This window comes from Lissotriton vulgaris, chromosome 4_1, assembly GCF_964263255.1.
Source record: "Lissotriton vulgaris chromosome 4_1, aLisVul1.2, whole genome shotgun sequence".
NCBI lineage: Eukaryota > Metazoa > Chordata > Amphibia > Caudata > Salamandridae > Lissotriton > Lissotriton vulgaris.
The window spans coordinates 928241177-928263920 of record NC_141691.1 but is presented as its reverse complement, the minus strand read 5'-3'; the positions used below and the strand labels follow the sequence as shown (position 1 = coordinate 928263920).

The 22744-nt window shown below is 42.7% G+C and overlaps 1 protein-coding gene across 1 annotated transcript in view; it reads right to left on the bottom strand.

Annotated features, from left to right (window-relative positions):
- Positions 1-22744, bottom strand: part of LPCAT1 (lysophosphatidylcholine acyltransferase 1) — a 550146-nt gene that overhangs the window by 130460 nt on the left and 396942 nt on the right. The window contains exons 6-7 of the mRNA XM_086965209.1: positions 11016-11074; positions 7695-7729 (exon numbers count right to left, since the gene is read on the bottom strand). Coding sequence (XP_086821335.1) covers positions 7695-7729; positions 11016-11074 — 94 coding nt within the window. The remainder of the gene's footprint in view (positions 1-7694; positions 7730-11015; positions 11075-22744) is intronic.

Here is a 22744-nt window from a genome sequence, read left to right as displayed (position 1 = left end):
CCAAGATCACTCTATCATTTTGGGAATTTACCTTTAACACCATTCATACCGACGCCCACTTTATTTGGGGGATTGGACTCCCTAACTATAGAACTTACATGGAATTCTGGATGCTAAAGGTAGGCACTGCAACCTTCTGGTTCCCAACAACAGAGGGAGGTCAGGGGGAGCTGAAGTTTGAATGTTTTAATAGGCAGATCAACACCAATGAGTATCAAGACAGATGGCTGGGAACAAACCGACAGAAAGTACACTAGAACAGCTTCTGGGCAGCAGGGTGCCAACTAATGCCGTGCAGAGAGAGAGAGAAGAATTAGTAGAGACACCCAGAGGCTGGTTCATATTGATCTACATTGTTGGGACAAGAACTTTAGAAGGGCAGGGACATCAATTGCCTATGCTCCCGAATACAGATACTGTGTTCACATATACTGTGAGTAAGCAAGTGCTGAGACGCAGGGAATGAACATGTAGACTACGTCCAGAAAATCGAGTGTGAGAGATTTGTATGTAAACACTAACATGATGACGGACCGTTGCAGAACTACAAGCAGTCTATAATTTACAGGCACCACAATTCTTATCTTACCGTCCGACAGCAAAACCTGTATGCTTTTTTTTTAAATATCTCTTTAGTTTTTTGATGTACAGGTACTGACTTTACAACACGAATAATGTCCGCTGGACGCTATCAATGCTTCAGTTGAATTAATCACTTATGAGGAAAAGCAACAAAGAAGCAACAGTAATAAAAAACAGAGCTGTCATCCGAGCACAACACCATTTCCATCTGTTTGTGTAACAGCACAGCCAGCCTTGCAGTAATTAATTTGGCCAGGATTTTGGAATCAGGATTGAGAAGTGTTATAGGCCAAAAAGAATTCAAATTGACGGGATCCTTTAATTTTTTCTTCTCAAAAAGAATACTACCCCAGATAAAATATATTTGAAGAGCTATGCCACCAAGGCCTTCAGCTGCCCTACAAAGGTTTCGCACGATCCAGAAGGAAAGACATCTCCAGGAACCTTTCCCCAAGGTTAACTCCTAAAGACTCCTGCTAACACCTAATGAGTAACTTGGGTGACCAGGCCGCTACCTCCGCTAACAATCTTGTGGGGGCCATTTCTCTGAACACACAAACGGTAGGTGGTATTTAGTCCCAAAAAGGGAGGCAGGGTGCCTGGCCCACACAAGGCAGCAATTTACTTGTGAAAGGCTGAGCCTTTCATCTGGCCCCACCATAGCATAATTTTTGTGAATGTCATTTTGAAGGATGGCTCAGGGCTCGGCTCTTGCAGAGATTATTCATATTCAGAAAGAGGGTTGCCACAGAGATAAGTCTAATTACCCCAATCAGTCGCATTGACTCTTCACAAAACATCTTTGGGCAGGCTGATGCTCGCATGACTTGAATTGGAAAATGACGTTCTTTCACACTGTCAACCTTGCTTCAAGAAGAGCATAACTATTGGGGTCCAAGTCTTTGGATTTTATGGCTGCAGAAAAATATTTCTCTTAAAGAAAAAAAACAAAAATCCCTTCATGTGGTCATCGTGTACCCAAGTCTGCATTTCATACTATTCAGAAGCATTTGCCATGAACTTCAGTGATAAACATAGGCCTCACTACTGCAATGTTAAATGTTTTAATACAACGGCATGCAGAGGCTACAACTTTGTTTACCATGCGTAGAAATCAAGTTGTGGCATTCTCAGAATTGTGTATTTATGTAGCACTGATGTTTGGTGGTAAGAAAATGTTAGCTCTTGAGGTTGGGGGAGAACATTCTCACGTGAGTCAATGAATTGGATTATTTGGGAATCAGGCTAACCAACTCCATTTCATGTCACAAATTACAGAAAGCTCCCTACTCATTTAACACAGGACTTCAGCCATTCTCAGAATTGCACAGCACACCTCTTCGCACCCAATCTCCCCTGTAATAGAAATTTATAAAGCTCAAACAATTAATTCTGCGGTTTATACTGCAGAGCTTTGGAGACACTGAATTTACAAACCTAGGGATTGTAGAGAATATATATATATATATATATATATATATATATATATATATATATATATATATATATATATATATATATATACAGTACGTTGTCGTCCAAACAGCGATTCCAGTCGTGAAATAAGACTAGGCAAACCCAATGATGGTGCGTGTTATTTTATTCAGCCCAACACCACTCCGCCATGACGCGTTTCGGCCTCACGAGGCCTTGATCACATGACACCGTCACGGGGGCGGACTTCCCATTTTTAAAGTGCAAAGTGCCATTGCAAGATAGACAAAGAAAATACTATACACATATTCACATAATGTGAAACTCACGCGGGTGGGGATTTATGGAATACCAAAATTTGCTCATAGGTATCTACCCCAACAATTTGCACAATTAGTTACAGATAAAATGGCCTCAGCAATTTATAATAATAATAAAACATATAAATATCTAAAATGTTTTAAAATATAAATATTCCATGTCATTGCTAAAAAACAACTAATAGCATCCATAAAAGCAACATTAGTATACAACATGGCTAACTGTATGCAAATATCAGCATCATAAGCCTATTTCATTATTTATATACAACATGGCTGCTTGTGAACATTTCTATTCATCTGCTATGGAAAAATACTTGTAATATATAAATTCCTTAACGAATCTGAGCCATAATACTAGTCTATTACCCTTAAGGTTAGAGTTCACATTGAAGCCTGCTGTACAGCTCACTAAACTGAGGCCTATACCGTGTGTAGAGTAAAGATATATCTTTGTGGAGCTGCAATCAATATATTAGGTGTCTGAATATTTTTTTTGCATGACTAATGGGCATAAAAGCAAACAGCCAAAGGGAATAACACAGCAATAAAGTAAACTATGTCACATCTAATTAGAATATCTGTAAAACCTGACAATATACATTTTAACAAAAAAATATCAAATTATTGCCAGCACTCCACGGGCGTAGCAGTGGATGCTTGAAGTCAAATTACAGTTTCATCTTATCAGTCAACGAAGTTTCTGCCCTATACCAAACGTGAAACAGGACTTCAGCAGGTCAAAAGAATAATGCAGCATACCTAATAGAGGGTACTCTCGGCTCAGACTCAACTGAGTGACAGATGTCTCAGAGTTGCATCACAGGAATGGCCAAGGAGTGGATCGCTAGATATAATTTGCCCGCACTTCTAAAGGTGTTTTTTAATCCATCGCTTGCTCAGAACATGAATGATGAAGGCATTCCAAGCTCCATTCCATACAAAACTGTATTCAAACAGACCTAGAGAGTCACAGAACTCGTAAATGAAATGCTTGAAGGTCGAGCTGACCTTCAAAGTGAAAGTTTGTTGTCAGACCGCCATGTAGATCATCTCCAGAATTCCTTCTGTGGCATGGAAAGCCATGTGGTAGACCACTCTGGGCGAAATCTAAAATAGTTTGGCAGCAAAACACACACAAAAAGGCAATTCTTCAACTGAAATTCAGAATGCTGGGTCTGTGCTACAACGGTAAAAGTAACGGTAAAAGGAAAACTGGAAATGTACACAGCCCAACGGCAGGGCATCATTACGTCTAAATGAAGGAAGGAGGGTGAAAGGGCAGGAGAGCTGAAAATGGGTCTCTCGGGCAATTATCAAACTGTTCAAAGCAATCAAGTAAAGTATCTCCATCAAAGCTGAAAAATACAGCATTAACACATTGATATAAAGCATTTAAAACTTTATAACGAGAGGCCCATAAAAATCACAATTATTTTTCTCCTCCAGATTTACCATAACCAAGGATCCCAGTAATTTCAAACAGGAGTGCCAATGTTTGGGACCTGCTTGCAGAAATCTGATACCATACAGTTTCTACATTTTTTCCACGTATTCCATCCAGAAATGTCGCCTGCTGGCAAAGGATGAAATATCTGTGTGGAATACAACATAGCAGCAGTGTTACAACTAAACACACCGTCCAATTGGACCTGTAATTCCTGCTACTAGGCCCATCAGAACTAACCACTCGTAATGACAGCCTTAGTTGTTTTATGAAACAAAATATACATCGAATTGTTGTACACCTAGCAATCAGCGCATAGATGCGCGAGCACCAGATTCCATCATGAGCATTTGGGAGAAACCTCTTCTGTGAGCAGTTACTGAGTTCTGCTTGGAGAAACTCATACACCTCCAACTCTTAGCTCCTTAGATTTCATGATATTTTTCCCCAAACTCCATGCAACATGTGAAGATGGCTAATTTGCTCTACTCCAAATTTTCCTTGCAGTAATTTGACCTTAATTTCCTCGAATTTAACACCAACATGCAACTGCCAGTTGAGGTTGCTGTACAAAGCAATATGAATTTCCAGATTTCTGTTGATCATATTCTCCTAGCGGCATCACTTGAAGGTAGGAGAATTATGTAGGAGATGACATTACCCACCTGTTCCCAAACATCAAATAGCTGGTTTTGGCAGGTAGAGTTTTAAGTCCAAGTGTAGCCCTTTCTATACCTACATAACAACCGACTAAGACGAAATACCTGCCTTTGGTGCTAACCTGGTCAAAAGTTATTCATCAACACTGGTCTGGAGTGCAAAGGGAGGCTGGGAAACGAAGCTGTCTAAAATATCATTGTATATATTTTTCAAAATCGGGTTATCACATTCCAGGAAACCCACTTTACATGACTACTATAGTCCAAAATAACCTACAACTGCTTTTCATTAGCAGGTTGGGGTGCCCACTGAATGCCTGGCCAGAAATCACCTGGCCCAGATTATGACAACACGTATCCAATTCCTACCTCTTTTGCCTGGCGAAGACAGGCTTGAATCTGCATTGCCCTTATCTACCTCTGCTGCCTTCAGCCTGCCCCAGTCTCAGCCTGTAGCTTCCAGAGGTTTATGGCCAGATTTACGATGAGGTTTAGCATGCGCAAACAGGTCTGTGACCCGTTTGTGCATGCAAAATCTGATAGGGCTATGTACATGCAACTATTTTGCGAGTCGCAAAACATTTCGACTTGCAAAATAGTGAATTGTGACTCGCTATTAGGATGGGGCGTTCCTTTCCTAATAGCGACTCACAAGCCATGTACAAATGTTTTTTGACCGCAATTGGGTTCGCAAAACGCTTGCAAATTACCGACCTCTTCAAGAGGGTGGTAATGCAGTTGCAAATGGGAAGGGGTCCCCAGTGACCTCATCCCCTTTGCAAATGCAGAGGAAAATATTTTTTAGGAGCCACTACCTGCCCTTAAAAAAAAGAAACAAAAAAGTTTCATTTTTTTTGGTAAGTGCATCCCATTTTCCTTTAAGGAAAAGGGCTGCATTTAAAAACAAAATGGTTTATTTAAAAGCAGTCCCAGACATGGAGGTCTGCTGAGCCCAGCAGGCCACCATCCCTGGGAGGGCCAGCCATTCCCAAATGGGTCGCAAATTGGGAGTGGCTCATTAATATTCTTGAGCCTTCAATTTTTTGACCCCATTGGAGGTTAGCAATCTGTGTCTCTAACACTGTTGTACATTCTAAATTGCGACTCGCAATCGAGCGCAAATTGCGAGTTGCAATTTAGAATGGTCCTACATCTGACCCGAAGTTCATTCCTCAGGAAGGAGCCCGCTGTTATCCAAGTCCTGCACAAAGACAATCTTAGTAATCTCCTGCTCACAAATGCATAGCTTTAAGATCAAGGACCCACAGGGTTGTTCCAAAGACAGCTCAGCTCACCTGTGAACTCCTTGTTGGGGTATATAATCAACTAACCTCAGTACATTTCTAAGAATCTGCATTCTCGCACAGCAACCACTTCCCTGCAGGAGCACACTAATTAACACAGCAGGCACAGTCCTTCACTCCATACTAAGTGCAGGCACAGTCCTTCACTCCATACTAAGTACAGACACATTGGATTACCTTATCCTTCCTTCCTGACAAAAGATACAATGTCTGTGAAACCTCCTGGGCTCACTAATGCCGAGTGCTACAGGAATGTTAAAACACTGGATGCAATAAGTCTCTGCAGTTCACACATTCTGAATGGAAGACAGTCCTATGCAAGCCAACTAGCTAGTTGGTCGCCAAAAAAGAAAAGCCGAGGTTATAATGGTGAAGCTGTATACCCCAGCACAAGATTCATTCATCATTAACCATCATCATTCACCACCACCATTTCAAAAACCGATCACTCTATCAGTGGCGGCTCCTCCACTAAGGCAGAGGAGCATCGCCTCACTGCTTGTTGAGCAGTGCAAAATACAAATAAAATTGTAAGAAGAAGTTATAATTACATTTTTCATTACGGGACTCCAGCCAGGTCGGGTGTGGCTGGGCTCACCATCGTCAGAGGGAGCAGGAGTGGTTTGCACTCCCTGCCTAAGTGCGCATAACGGCTTGGCTGGCCCTCTGGGGTTGGCCAAACAGTAATGCACATTTGGCATGTTCTCCACTGGGCTGTGTGACACAGCCCTGTGGAGAACATGCCCAGCCTCCCAGGTACTGCCTGAGTAGTCAAACAGGCCCCTCAGACCAATCACGACACTGCATGCAGCTTTGTGATTGGCTGGGGGAGTCCAGGAGTGTTTATGGTGGAAGAGATCGAGGACGGAGGAGAGACATGCAGCGGCGAAGAAGGTACTTTTTTTCCATACCTCACCGCCTCACCACCTCATACAGAGGCAGCCGCCACTGCAATCTACCCTTCTAGGTATACAGCTGGTAGGAAGTCATAATTTCATACTTAGAATATATATCAACCAAAGCTAGATGTGAGTGGTGTGGTAGTTCCATCAAAGAGGTAGCCACAGTACTGTACATAATTCTCAGATTAGCTACTGTTGTGTTCTGACAGTAGGTATTCTCAGCGACACTACCAAACTGGCATGAAAAACATTTAAATATGATCTTGCTGGCCACAGAGTTCAAGGAGGTCACATGCCCTAGGTACTTACGCGTCTTACGTTTGTCCCAAATAGAGACCTGCTGAAGTTAGAGGATGATGGCCTTGTGAAGGGGAGGGGTGTTTGGACCGGGACCTGGAGTGTAGGGGGGGGGGGGGGGGGGGGGAAGGGGGGGGGGGGGATTGGGTTAAGTTGGGGTGGGGGGGTTCCTTTTCTTCAAGTTACATGCATTATCAGGCCTCACCCACTGGGGTCTGGCCACATGGCCACTTCGCTCCTTGGGTCACAACGAGATTTTATGACGCGGCCGGCCCCTTGGGGTTGTAGGCGGCATGCTGTGTTTAACGCTTGGTTCATAACCACAGTTTCTGGTGTGTATGTACAGTATTGCCTTGCGGAGCAGGCCCGATGGGTTGTAGGCGCTTGATGTTTGATCTTTTGTGCTGAAAATTACCAATAAAAAAACTTAATACTAAATATGATCTTGCGCCCTTTCATTGCCAGCCGCAACAACCAAACTAGAACTATGCTACGAAACGAGTGATGCAGGAACGCCTGTCCCTGAAAAGTAGATACTCTTGTCTGTTCTACTTTCAGACAGTATGTTTTGGGGCACCATCATATCTCCTCCATATCCATAAGGGTGTGAAAGGCCACAAGAGCCACAAGGGACAATTATTTAACATTCGTCATGTTCCATTGTTTTCATTCTGGGAAAGTAAGAAAGTACCCAAATACTGTGACTTGAAATAAAGGAACCATAGGACAATAATGACATCAGTACTTACGCGCCTGGTCCCTGCCACGTCCACGTAATTGTGTCCTATAAGCAAAGCAACAGAAAGCAATGTTAACAAACAATTCTGTCCATGAGCAAATCCCATTGTGTTTTTTTGCATTCTCTACGTCTCCACTATAAAGCTCGCCATCACAATTACACATTTTTCAATCTGTCACTTTCCAAGGGCAAATCATTGCTGAAGGGATTTGGTTCATTTTTCCCAGCAAACACACTTCATGATGAAAACAGAAATCAAATCAAGCCAGTGCTGTCAACAGCAGCACAGCCAGGCACTGAATTAGAGAGCCAGCATGGGTGATTTAGAGCTGATGTGTGACCATTTTCTTCACATCAGAGAAACAGGATGCTATTAAACTTCCTATGCAGGGTTTTCAAGCTCACTCTCAACATGACAGACCTTCATTTCATGGTGACATTAAAGACAGTTATGCAGTATTTGGGAAGCAATCCAGGGCTAAAAAATATAACACGCCTGCTCGGCTGCATTGGACTTACACTACGAATGTTTCTCAGAAATCTACAAATTCCTCTTTAGTGCAGTAGTAGTAAATATACAGTGATGAAAATAGAGCATTTCTGCAGTTTCTGTAGGTAATTCAGGATAATATATCCTTGAGGCCATGGATATTGAACAAAGGTCCCAGATACATGCCAGGTCTTCTCGAAAGTCACTGACTTTTGAAATGTGTTCTACTTAGATTTATTATATATAAATGGGTTTTTCTGTGGGTGGATCTAGCCCTTCTGAACCTACAGTGGATGTGCCTGCTTTATATGCTATTCTTTGAAGTAACCATTTTCTGGATGAAGACATTTAGTAGGTCTCGACCAACCAAACTGGTCTCCTTGCATACAGCCGGCAACCCAAAAAGTGTTTCTGGTTAAAACTAGAAAAATGTAAAACAACAAAATGTTTAGGAAGACATTTAGAAATAGTAGACTTCTGTACTAGTAATCAGGAGGAATTACAGCAAATGTTGAGCCTTTTGATAATATCATTCAAGCCAGAGGGTCTGACCTTTTAGACAGGGGTCGCCGATATTTAACGGAATGGAGGTAATAATATGTTGGTCCTTCATCTTTAATGATAATACACAAAAGCCATAACCACCATTTTCCATAACTAAGGGTTGTGGCAGATAAAGGTTTGCACGTTGCAGAAGAGCCTACAAGATTTTTTATCTAATCATCGACTAAAAGGGATTAAAGCAGCTGTCTCTATGCATTGGTATGACCTACTAAGAACACTTCGTAAGGCCTAAACTGGGTGGAAGGAACCTTCATTTATGAATACTACTTGGCGTGGAGTCATTTTGGCAGAAAGAAAGACAGCTATGTTGAGTGTTAATGATATGGCAAATTAATCTGGGGTTGAGGGAGACATTGCTTGGGGTGCTTGGAGAGTTGCAAGCTAGTAGGCATTTTTGACGTGTATATGCATCTTAATTGTAAGCCTGTACATTTTCCAATAACTGAATATTTACTGGTTTTATGTTATGCATACTCACTGAAATCTACAGTTTTCGGAGATGTAGGTAAATTCCTGAAGATTTTCAAAAATCCCTAAAAGTAGGAATGTTACTAATAAGGTAGGCATAACTTAAAACTCAAAGTTAATAATTTCTTTGTGAATTGGTTTGATATGAATCACAAAACATAAAAATCGTTTCCAATAAAACAAATAATTTTTTATCATAAACGGTCTAGTTATATAGGAGACCTCGTATTTCAGGTGTACAGTAAAGGAACCTTATGTTTAAAATGCAGAGTAGGCCTTGATCCAAGCAAGGTTCTTATTTTACACAGAACCCAAGACATTTGATTACTTTGGAAGGTAACAAGTACATGTTTTAGAAGGAAATATAACCTGCCATAACCTGTCAGAAGATAAGGACAGTTACTGAAAACAAAATTTAAAAAATGAAATATTAGTGTTTGCTGGGACTGGAAAACATGTGGGTCCATGGACAGGTCTCTGCAGTCCTGAAAGCCATCAACAAAAAGTTGACCAGAAAAATAAAAAAAAAACCTATGGCATTAACAAGATTACGTGTTTCGTCACTGCTTTATTTTTTTACTGTATGTTTTAGATGTGTGTTCTTCTAAAAAAAAAATCATTTATTAATAAGTGTTGCCTTTTGTTTCTTCTTTTTTTTGGTGCGCACAGTGATTTTAACGTCTTGTAGTAAGTGCTTTTTAAATATATAAATAGTACAAACATAAATTAAGGGTAAACTGTCAGTAGTTGATTGAAGTTATATTTGAATTTCATGATCCTGCAATTGATAAGCTGCAAAGTTGTAACCTTAGTATAAAGGAAAGTCAGCTTGTACTTAAAGAGAAACAGTACCAATTCAAGGACCAGATGTACTAACACTGGGAATTGCGATTTCCAAATTGCGATTTTTACCTAATCACAAATTAGAAACCACAATTTCTAATGTATGAAATTTTACAATTACATGTAGGATTCCTAAGGGGCCACAAATTGACCTACTGTATGAATATCCATGAGGTAGGTCGGACTTTGCAACCCATTAGGAATATTAGCCTTCACATGGACTGTGGTCTGCTGGGGTCAGCAGACCACCAAGCCTATAATTACTGTTAAATAAAGCAAAACAAAATTATTATTTTTTTTAATGTAATGTAAAATGCAGTTTAATTTTTTAAGAGAAGTCAGTGGTAATCTTAAAAAAAATGTTTTTACAAAATTCACAAAGGGGAAGCGGTCCTTTGAGGGGGTGTTAAATATTAATGTTTTTGCGACTGAATTCGTTAATACATGGCACCTTGATTTGGCATTTGGAAGGGACACCCTAAACGCGCCCCTTTTAAATTCTGGATCGCAAACCCAAATTGCGCTTCTGTACATTCGCAATTTGGTGTTTGTACATAGCAACAGCAGTTTTGTGATAAAAAATGTCCCTATTCTGTGAATCGGTCTGTTTGTGACCTCACAAAATGCTTAGTACAGCGGGCCCCAAAAATTCCCATCGAATAGACCCCATAATAGAGTTTACTAATTTCATATTACAAATAAAAGTAAACAATACTTTAACGATAACCTGGTGTGTTTTAAGTCTCTCAATTCATTTCTATAGTTCATAAAAATTAACATTACTCATACTGTTTGGACAAAGGCAATGATTTAGCATGCAATAATATAAGATGGCTGTTGTCTTAACATTTTTGAAGTATGCAATACTGATATGCACTGCTGCACTGGCCTTGTTTAACAGGGTTTAAAAAAATTCGAGGCCCGAAGTAATTATAATGATGGATCAAATATGTAATGTGCACATACCATTTTATTTGGATAGCGTAAAACAACTGGCTGAACTGGAACTCCAGGGATAAAAGCTCCTAGAAAAATAAAATATATATATATTACATTTTGTAATAAATACCCAGTTATGTCTGAAAAACAGAAGTTATTCATAGTAAAGTAACAAGCCGTCTAAGTACATAACAGTGCTTAATTTGAGCCGGTGGGGCTCATCAGCACTCATTTTTGCGGGCCAGCACTTATTATTGACCAGGAGTAAGACAGGAGAAAGAACAGGGGGAATAAGAAAAAGATAGACAACCTGTCTCAGAGGAAGCAAGCAGGAGTGAGATAAAGCGGCAGCGGATGTGACAGTAGATTAAAGAGACATGGGGGATTCAAGATTACACTTTGGGAGCACCGACATTTAAGAGCATTGCCTGGCTTCTGAGAATAGCATTGGGCTCCGGCACTCATTCTTTTAAAAAACACGCACTGCATAACAATGTGTCTGAAACCGCGAATGCTACATTTATTAGAAGTCACAGGGGTGTCCTGCACCACAAAGAACTGTTTTACATAGGTAAAGAACTCTATGGGTATTGGAATTCTCGTTTTGAAGCAGTCAACAGGTGCCTAGAAGTTGGGAAACAAAAGTTGCAGTGTTCAATGAGACAACGTTAGGTTTTACTAAGTATCTGTCTGCAAGTTAATGCAGTCTCACTGCTGGTCCTCAGTGGAAACTAGGCTACAGAGTGTTGAAGCCCTCTTCTTTGAATGTCGCATCCTGTTGGTATGTGATGCCGCGACCCTCATCAGGTATGCTTAAATATAGGGTAAAGTGAGCAGGAGAGCCATTGAGGAGAGGGTTTACACAAAGTACTCCTGCGAAAAAAAGGGATGAGTGAACTGGTTTCCAATCTACCTGGACAATCCTGCCCAGTCATCTACTGAAGAGTTGAGCAGAAACGTTTCCACTGGTAGTAGATGGGAGGTGTGGTGTCCATTGGTGTGGAGACATCCTTCTGTGAGCCTCTCAAATATGGATGGCCTCACACACAGACATTCCACATCATGGAAGACCTCTGGGAGACCAGCTATTCCATCCAGCAAACATCTCTCTCTCTTAGACCAGAAAAGGACTGGTGTAACCGCAAGGGGTGCTTGTCCCTTCACTGCCATGTATGTCATTTTGAACCTGGCTGTGACAGATGGTGCGGTGTATGCCCACAGGCAAATGTAGTCATGATCACCCATGAATACTGTTGTAGGCTCCCACAAGAAGGCTTTCCCTCTTGGCAGGAGCCACTCTATTTCACCACTTCTCTTTCCAATTAGGTGAAAGCTTATGCCAGTGGTAGGCCATCTGTATGTACAGTTTTCTGTAAGGTGGAAGGTTGCAACACACAGAGCTCTTTGTCGAAAATGAGGATATTACCAAACTTGACTCGAGTCCACCATACACATATAATGATACCCCGCTGTCACAAGAAAAAATACCTGCATCAAAGTGATCTGGGCTCCAATGGAACCTTCACAGTTGTGTATTATTAGCACGTAAGAGTGGCCAACTCCATTTCTGAACACAATGCTTGCAAATCTATGTCTCTCAAACATATCTATATACCAACCCCAGGGGTATTTAATGTGTGGTCCATGGACCTCTAGATGGTCTGTGTCCCCTACCCATAGGGTCCACATCTGTTTAGGAAATAACATATTAGCAGGTTAATAAAGCATACATAAATAAGGAAGCAAATTGTAACATCAAAAATTATGTATTTTAAAACTCTGTGCAAATGCCAAGGAATTTGAAATTGGATGGTAAAAATTAAGCGGGTATCCTTAGCTCGATTCGTGGTAGCGGCACAAATATATAGTATGGATGAAGGGCAGACTCAATTGAAACGCTGACAAACAAGGATTATACATTAGGAGCAAAAAAAACAAAGTAATATGTCAAAGCCTACCATATTGCGTTGTCTTTTAGAATTAGGAAACACACAGAAATAAGTCACTTTTCCCATTAAAACTAAAACCAAAACATTTCTGTATAGGTTTGTGAATTGCAACCGACATCAAGTCAAAATTATAAATTGGGTTAGTTAAGTCGTACCATGCGATACTCGAATTTATCATAATCAACAGTTCTGTATATTTCAGTAAGCGCACTCACTTTCTTTACATTCATTTTGCTCAATCAAAAACAGCATTAAAACCACCTTTTTTGACGATTTTGTTACAGCAATTTATGTAAGACACTTTACATAGAAGGAAACAACAAGCAGTGCAATGCAGGAAAAAAAAAGTAGCCACATAGGTACAACGTTATGTTCAGTTTACAGTAGCCAACAAATCTTCTTTTACTTTTGTTCTTTACTTTTAAAGAACAAAAGCATGACGAGACACATGAAGGGGTGTAATTCCATGACACCCAATAGAGATTCGGGGGGAGGGGGGAGATAGGTAACTAGCGTGGTTGTCCACATATCTCAAGGGTGGGAGTCCTGGGGTAGGAGGGAGCTGTTGGGATGGGTATGGCAGTAAAAAGAGCAATAGCAAATGGAGTAAAGCAAGCAGGATATTGAGGTTTTTTTCTGATATGAAACATTTCAGATATGACCAATAAGTGCTGCACCATTTTGGTTAACGTAAACGGAATTCTAAGCAAACAAAAGTATGGAGGGCTTATAAGGTGGTTGGCTTCGTTTGCGCCTCAAGTGTTTTTTTTTTACAGGAAACTCATTTAAAAAAGAATTCCCTGAAACTTTTACTTCCAAGAGCATTTTCCCATGCTTTCTATGACTCCACTGAGCTGGCCAAAAGAGGCGTAGCTATCTATTTTGGTAGAGGTGTGCCAATGGAATTTGGCCAAATCCGTAGAGACCCATTGGGTAGATGGATTTGGGTTGAAGTTAAATTAAATGGGACTACGTTAAATTGTGTTAATTATTATGGTCCTTTTAGAAGGTGGTTCTGACACTGTGGGCCGGCCGGATTTTTTCTTTTTGAGCACCTAATTGTTAAGCTCTTACTGTGGGTGAGCCTCATAATCTGGGCCTCACCCACAGTGAACTCATAATAATGACTGAATGGAGATTTTACTGGTGTACCCCTGGCTTGACTAAGCCGCTGCGCAGCAGCTGGAGTATGGGACACTGTGCTGGTTACATGCAGACATGGGTGTACATGCGTGTGCACACATTTAGGGGCTGCGTAGGGGGGATTCCTAGCGTGCGCAGTCCAGGAGCAGCTACAGAGTGAATGGTGTGGCAGGACTTGAGCAGAATTGGGTGGTGACATGGAATAGGCTTTATACCCTGGGAAGGAACATGCCAGGGAAAGTCAGTGTGTTTTACTGTGTTTTCACTTCATTATTCCCCATAGGGGATGTGGGGCCCATGGCTAAAATGACTTCCACAAAGCCTACAGATTCCAGACACGCACTAATGTCCAGTGTAGCGGATGTGAAAATGAGTATTCTGCAGAGTCCAAAGTCATATTTGTACTGCTTTTGGGTCGTCCAGAAATGTCATATTTCTCTGAGTCCCTGGCTGGGGTCTGGCCATGGCAGGTTAGATTAATGACATTTCTTCCCAGAGGGAAGATCTTCCCTCCAAGGAGAAAAGATAGGTGGAGCTACAAGCCAATCCATCAACTGCTGTCGCTGGGTTCCAGGCACCAGGCTGCATCACGTGAAGGCAGTGAGGCGGGAAGGAGTTGGGTTTCAGAGGCCATGCGTCCAGAGACACTCCACGGCACCATTTTGAACAAACCTAGAGGCTGGACAAGAAGGAGGGAGCAGGGGCAGGGAAGTGATGTGTCGCTGTTTGATAGGACACACAGAGACTTCCTGCCAGCCCCCTACTCAACTTTTAAAAAGTACTTGCACAGGAAGGAAGAGAAGCTCTCTTTGGGGTGTGGTCTACTGAGGCAAAAGGTGCTGGAGCCTGGTGCAATAGGCAGTTGGAAGGAGGACACCCCTGACTGCCCCCCAGACCCCTAACAGCGCCAGAAGAAGAGCCCAGGGCCGGGGTGTAGAAGAAGAGGCCTCTGCGCAAGGAGAAGAGAGGTGCAGGGAGCCAGTGAAAACCGCTCACTGCAGAATGCAGCTCTTGGAGACCCGGAGGATGAAGGAGAGTGCTCCCAGTGGCTGGGGGACGCCACCAGGATCGAGAAGACGCGTAAATGGGGCACATCGGACCCCAGGGGCTGAGATATGGCCCCCAGTAGGTAGGCAACCTTTGACCCCTAAGAAAACAGACGACTAAGCGCGTGGGGCTCCGCCGCCAGTTTCAGAGATGCCCCCGGGGTGCGTCAGGTCCCGGGGGCTGCCCCTCAAAGAAGTAAAGCCGGGGTACGTTGTCGCGCACCCCGTGAAGATGCCCTTCACGGGGTGCCAGGAGCCAACCCTGGCACCCACTGAAACCTGCACCGGGGAGCGCTGTTGCGCTCCCTGTGAAGAGATGCAGGAGGAGGGGCCCGGGAGCCCAACTCCGGACCCTGTGTGAGGAGGCGGGGGCAGGAGGCGCCGTTGCGCCCCCCGCAAAGAAGACGGGAGGAGGGGCCTGAGACCGCATATCCAGGCCCCAAAGTTTCCAGGATGGGGGGGGAGCGCCGTCGCACCCCCCCCATCCCCCGAAAATGTCCAGGGGCCCAGGACCCCACCCCCGGGCCCCGAAATGGAGAAGGCCGGGGGTGTGCAGCTGCACTCCCCCCCGAGAGTGGGAGAAGCCAGACCAGAACTGTGTGGCCGGCTCCCGCAGCAGCACGCAAGGGTGCTGGCCCAGCGGGGAGCCGGCGGAGGCAGCCGGGGGTGGGCTCCCCGGGCATGCGGGGGTCCCGGGATCACCATCCAGCGAAGACGGAGAGCTGCGCGGGGCCCGGATGGGACAGGGCCCCCGAACACCAGCAGAGCGGCCAGGGGTGGGCTCCCCGGGCCGCATTCCCTTACCTGGGGGTCCAGGTGGGACCCGGCCCCCCACCAAGCCCTCAGAAAGTGACAAAGTGCCAGCGCGGCTCTCCCCAGCACAGCGGGAGAGCCGCTCATCTATTGTTCGGAAATAGGAGCAAAATCGCCCCATAATGCCTTGCCAGGTATTTAGAAGCCGAAGCCTGCTATTCTGGGGCGTGGTGGACCCCCCAGAGGAGGAGGGTCACCCTCCATGGTGAAAATGTGCTGGGGGAGCTGATGGAGAAGCGCAGTCTCCCCCCCAGCATGAAGACACAAGTCACCCTAGGAGTCCTGGGTATTTGAAAAGAATAACCCCTCCAGGGCTCGACCTGCTTTTAACATCTTCTGGGCTGGAACGTTTGTTCTTCAGCTGATGGTGTTTTGATAATTGCATCAAGGAGTGAAGGGCTGAGTTGGGGATGTCTGGAGAAGGGCATCCCCTGGAGGTGAAGAGGTGTAATTGCACTGAAATGCATTTATTAATGGTTATTTATTTTCAAGAGACGGATGTTCCATGTGAAGTACTGGTCTAAGGTGATGTCATAAGCAAAGTGGATTCAAGTGGCTGGACACTCCTGCTAGGGTGTCTGACTGTATTTACTTAATCCTGCGATCATCTGTGATGCCTTTAGGGGCTGTAATTGCAATGCATTTTTAATGATATCCAAATGTGCCGAGTACTGTTATTCTAAAGTGTGCGTAAACATGTATTCTTGCTGCTGCGCTTAGGTGAAGACCCCGACTATTAACCCTTAAGATGGAGAGGTGCATACTGTATGGTCAGTAGGAGATGCTCAGTCAGGGTCATGTGTCACCAAGGCAGGTGTAGCCTGTTTAATGTTGGTTTAGGTAATGGGGGGTCACCACTGGGATGGTGCCAGTGCGCAGGGCCCTTGCTCCAGGTTAAGACCAATTCACTGCATTGGGGGCAAGATGGTGTGCATACATGGGAGTGGTGGTACTAGACCCCACCCCCCCTGCGGGAGGGGTGGAGATGTTATGCAATGTCACAAAGTAATTCCATCAGCTTATGTACATTTGTAAATTGGTGTATAGTATTGAGTGGTGTGTATGTTTAATAAATGTACTCTTACATTTATAAAGCAAAGTACAGACTGGACAATCAATTATTGAGTGTTATTTTTGCGCACCTGCAAATGGCGATTACTAGCCCACACCACCTCTTGAGTAAGCCTCAGACTGCTCTGCAACGCTACCCTCTGAAAGTCAGGCGCTACAATGGGGTGTTTGGTTCCCAGTGAAGAAAAAATGTAGTCATGTTATTTGTGCAGGCCTCACAGATGCTGCCTCAATTTCCAACAGGTCAGGTAGCAGATGATCCGCTACCATTAGTAAAAGTCAGTGAATTACTCAGGGGAACACCAGGGCTTATTATTATGGGAGGGGTTTTCAATTTTATTCAAGGTTTGAAGGAAGACACTTCTAATAAGAGTAAAACACAATTAAAACCAAAGACCAAAAAATTCCTGGAAACCTTAAAATGAGAGTTCCATTTATTAGATCCCTGGCGTAAAAGTAATCAGTTAGCCAGTAGATATACATATTACTCTCGCCAATTTAAATCAGACTCTCGTATTGATTATTTTCCTGTGTCCCGATCACTGAATTATATGGGTACTGAAATAAGGGCGAACACATTCTCGGACCACTCTTTTGTAAAACTTGAGCAGGGAATAAAGGAAGGAAGGAGGACAAGATCTAGGTGGCAGATGGATCGCCTCCTCCTACAGGATGCCCAGTGGATAGTAGAGACAAGGGAATCAATTGTGGAGTATTTTAGGCTTAATGAAGGAACGGCAGATTTATTTTCGGTGGGGGTTCAAAGGAACATTACGGGGGCAGATAATTGCGCCTTTTCCACCACCCAGTCCAAAAAGACACGTGCAAAAATTAAGAAACTTCAGCAGGCAGTGGATAAGGCCCTTAGGCTGCAAAATACCCCAATACAGGGGGAGAGGGAAGGTGGGGGTCAGATTGAAAAGGCATAACAGGCATTAAGAGAATTCTTTTTATTAGAAGAGATAATCTGCTCTAGGACCTATCATCAACGGGTATACGAAGACAGTCAAATGGTTGGGAAACTGCTAGCTGGGGCCACTAAAAACAAACAGGAAGCTGCCCTTAACTCGGAGATCATAGATCCAAGGACCAATGTCCTGAAAACTGAAAAAGATTGCATAGCTCAAACTTTTATGGAGCACTATCGACAGCTCTATACCACTCAGTACGAAGTTGAACTGGAGTTAATCAAGGAATACTTTGAGAATATTAATATCCCCAGCTTGTCTGAGGTCCTTAGGCAACAAATACAACTTAACATATCAGAAGAGGAAATTGTAATCGTTCTAAAGTCAATTCCTGGCGCAAAAGCGTGTGGTAACGATGGGCTCCCCATAGAATTCTATAGAACTTTCTCTATGGAACTGATCCCCTTCTTGACGAAACTGTTTAATCACATTAAGATGGGGTGCGGTGTTCCCGTTAGTTTGAAATAATCTGTGATTGCAAGCTTTGTTAAGAAGGGCAAAACCCATAAAGATGTAAATTCTTATAGGCCGACTAGTCTACTGAACATCGATTGTAAAATTCATATGAAGGTTTGGGCCCAACGCTTTATTCCACTTGTGCAGGAACTGATTCATAAAGATCAGTCAGGATTTGTTGCTGGAAGGTCAATGTCCTTGAATACCGGATTTTAATGAAGTTTTTTAAGAATAATTCAACCCCCTAACTTATTATAATGGTAGACGTTGAAAAGGCGTTTGACCTGATCAACTGGAATGCTCTTTTTTTTGGTCTGGGCAAATTTGGGGTTCCCAGCCAGGTGATAGATATGTTTAAAAACATCTATCAGTGTGCCCAGGCCCTGGTGGTCATTAATGCAAATCCAATAGGGACAGTAAATATTAATCGTGGGACCAGACAAGGGTGCCCGATATCCCCCTTGTTGTTCACCTTCTTTATTGAGCCCTTAGCGGTGAGTATCCGAGACAACGAGCAAATTAGAGCCCCAATACCAGATATGGCGAACCTAAAACTAAAGCTAAAACTATTCGCTGACAATATTATTCTATATTTAAAGCCTGAGAGACCGAATCTGGACCGAGTGTTATTAGAATTTAGCCAAGTTGAAAGGATTGGGGGCTACAAAATAAAATAAATAAAACTGAGATTATAGTGTTAAATACGGAATTGGAGTATCTTCCATCAAACCTTAAACCCCAGGCGTGAAGTACGCTACCTGGGAGTTTAGGTCTCTAGTCAGTATGAGCAACTATTTAGGCTAAACTAACTAGTAATGCAGAATAAAATCAAAATTTTGCTTGATGAATGGTCAATTTTAACTTTAACGCTAATAAGTTGTGTAGCCCTTATAAAAATGTCCATACTTCCGTTATTAGTATTTCTTTTTATTAATGTACCCTTGAAAAGAGCTGGAATCCATGTTTAGAGAATTTGTCTGGAACAAAAAGGCCTCCAGGGTTAAGCAGTAAAAACTCCAGTTAGATATTAAACAGAGTGGACTTGCATTGCCTAGAATGTAAGCCTATTACGAAGCAGCGATTTTAGATCTTGCAGTGCGCTTACTGGAACCAAAGGGATTTATAGATCATTTTTTCTTTGAAAAAATGGTGCAGGAATCAGGCTTGCAGATACCAATATTCTTAAAAATAGCTAAATTGCAGAAAAGAACTAGATACAAGACGCTTCAGGATTTTGCTTTTAGATTGAAATCTTTTTTTTTTTATCTGGCTCCTCTGTCTTCCAACATTTAAAGTTAAAAGTATGGGTCTCCAAATTCTTTCTAGTCGCCTGAAAAAAATGGAAAGATTGCGGATTAGAGGACCTGGGACATTTCTTAACGAATAATAAAGTAATTACCTGGCAAGAGGTGCAGAGTAGATATGGCGTACATAAGAAGCAGTTTGCAAACTTTAGAAATAAAAATACAATCTCACATCAAGTGGTGCCCCAACAAGCCAAGTTTGCGCCATTTTCCGAGCCAAATTAAAGGGGGAACGAAACTGGTATTCACAGTTGACGAAACTCATTGTGTCCCCTGTAGTCGAGAAATTTTTAGGAAGAGTAGCATGTGAAACTAATTGCATGCTGTCTAGTCAGGAATGGCAGTTAATATCTCAGCTGCGCAGTAAGGCATTAAGAGCTGCCAACTTTAAAAGGATGGCCTTCCTGTCCCATTGGTTGGCATATTACACCCCCAATCTCTTAGTAAAAGATATATCTGGAAGTAGAAAATAAATGTTTCCGTTGCTATTCTGAGGGGAGATGGTACTGGCTTCATACTTTTCTAATGTCTACAAAATTAGAGCTTTTCTGGGTGAAGATTTCCTCGGCTATAAGTCAGGCAATCCAAAAAAAGGTAGACTCTGAAGATGTGGTAGCCCTCTTAGGCACTTCTAGAGTAAGGGGAGACTTGACAAAAGCAAAAGCGACTTTTATTGCGAACAGGTCTTAGGCTGCCCGCTCTTTAATCCTCCAAAATTGAGGGTTGGAGGATGCTCCCTCCCACTTTAAGTGGATAAATAACATGTAACGTAATATGGGATTTGAATAAGCATATGCTATGAGGATAGGAGCTACAAGAAAATTTGAGGTAGTCTGGAAGTATTTTAAGAATTTAGAAACAATGGCGTGACTAGAAATTTTCTAGCTCTTGCACTATACTATTTTGATGGTAGAGCCCGATGCACTTTTTATGTGCTGAGAAAGCACATTTTAAAAGCACTATAGCACTTTTGGCACCTTTATGCACTTCTTCTAATAGTGGATCCCCCCTGTGTACTATAGCACTAAGCAGTTTTAGTATTTGAATAGTAAAATGTATATAGTTGCAAGAAGTTTAAGATTCGGCTCTTTTATCGACAATTCATATTGTTCGTTAATGTCTTGATATTCTGATCCTTGAAGGTATTTAGCTAATTTAAAATTGGCTCAGTAAATGTACAATGTTTAGTGCAATATCCTAATGATGATAACTATGCAAAATTATCTCCTTTTTGCTTTGCTCAATAAAAAAATAAAAAAGAGACACATGAAGGTTGTGAAAAAGAGAAGAAATTGGGAGTGAAAGAGTAGGGTACTAGGTGGGGTGTATCAAAAGATCAAAGAACATAGGTAAGATGAAGTAAGAGAGTGGAGCGCTTTAAAACATGCACAGATAAGAAAATCTGAACTGAGATGTAAGTGGTAGCCAAAGAAGTGTAGACCGCTAGGAAGAAATAGGATTACAATACTTAAGAGAAAGGAAAAGACAGACACAGGAGTTTTCAATAGACCCAAGTGGAGTTTGAAAATGGAGTTGGAAATTCACCATATACACAGAAACATACCTAATGCGAGAAAGAAGCAGACATCGAACCTGCAATTTCATAAAATGAAATTTTTGTGAGTCTACGAATATACAAGGAGCCGCTCTTCACAACTGAAGAAAATTGCTCAGAGAAAGTCAATGAAGAGTCAAAGATGGTTCTAGCTGATGAACACGAAAGTGAATGGCAGAAGGAGAAATTATTGGCATAGAATTGCAGTTTTCCGCCATTTTAAACAAATTAAGAAGCAAACATATGAACAGATCAGGATTTCAGCATGATCTCTAGCGGATTGAAAAACTTCACTAAACATGTTTTGCTCCTTTGTTCTGATGGTAAGATAAATCGAAACTTTAGGTACTGGACCTAATAAGGCTGCCTTCTGTGGAATGTCCCATTGATAGCAGAAACAAAACGCACAAGGATCGTCAATTGGTCAATAACAACTGATTGCAGTCATCTACTGATTTCCCACTTATGCAGTGTGGGGCTTTGTACTAGTACAGGGGGTTGCTGTGCCAAGTCAGTAATAAACTACGAATATCGAAATCCAACCTCACCAGGCCCACAAGTACTGCTGAAATGAACTAACAACCCTGAGAAATGGCACTGGGATGTCTAGTGAAATTACTTTTGCTGCCGTAGGTAAAGTAAAATCTTGTCTTTTGCAGACACATCCTGTTCACGCCCTTCACCTCCATGGCACTAAAATGATACATGCTAGGGAAACAAGTGCAAACAGGCAATCAGGTGTATTTCCTGGCGGAAAAAGTACATTTTTGAAGCATGGCTAAGGTAGTATGTCAAAACAATACATTTTACTGCACAATTAATTACCTAGGGAAATAACAGTGGCAGCTGGTCCATTTATGTGTGGTGAGCAGAACCCCCACTCCTTCCACCATGGGAGTCACTAGCAAAGCTGAGGGACTGCACTGAGGCTGAGAGCTTATCTAATGACTCTCTAGCACATATGCACAGCAAGCACTTGAGAAAGGCAGAAACATAGCAATGGGCATGGACAGAAAGAATCACAGCTTTGTTTAAGTATGGAGAGGTGCAAGCACCAGCAATGATGAAGGCAAAGAAATACCCCGATCCTTCGCTCATCTGCTCTACCTGCCCCTGCTGTTAAGCATGTGTGTAGGAGTACATCAAATGGTGTAAGTGCATGAGTGCTTTTTTCGGGGCATCAAGGGTGTCGTGTCGTCATGCCGGGTGTAGCTTCGCCCCAAGGTCAGGCGGTGTTGTGGGAGGAAGGGGAGGAGCCACGGGTGGAGGCGGCAGTTCGGGAATTGTAAAAGGGAAATAAAGACGTGACCTGCCCATGTCTGTGTCTTCCCTGGGCGCAGGACACGAAACTGGCGAACGAGGGTGGGATGCGGAGTCACCCCCTCTCTATTTCTGCAAAATAGAGGAAGCGGGCGCTGCAGCAACCATGAGCGGATCGCTGAACAGATGAA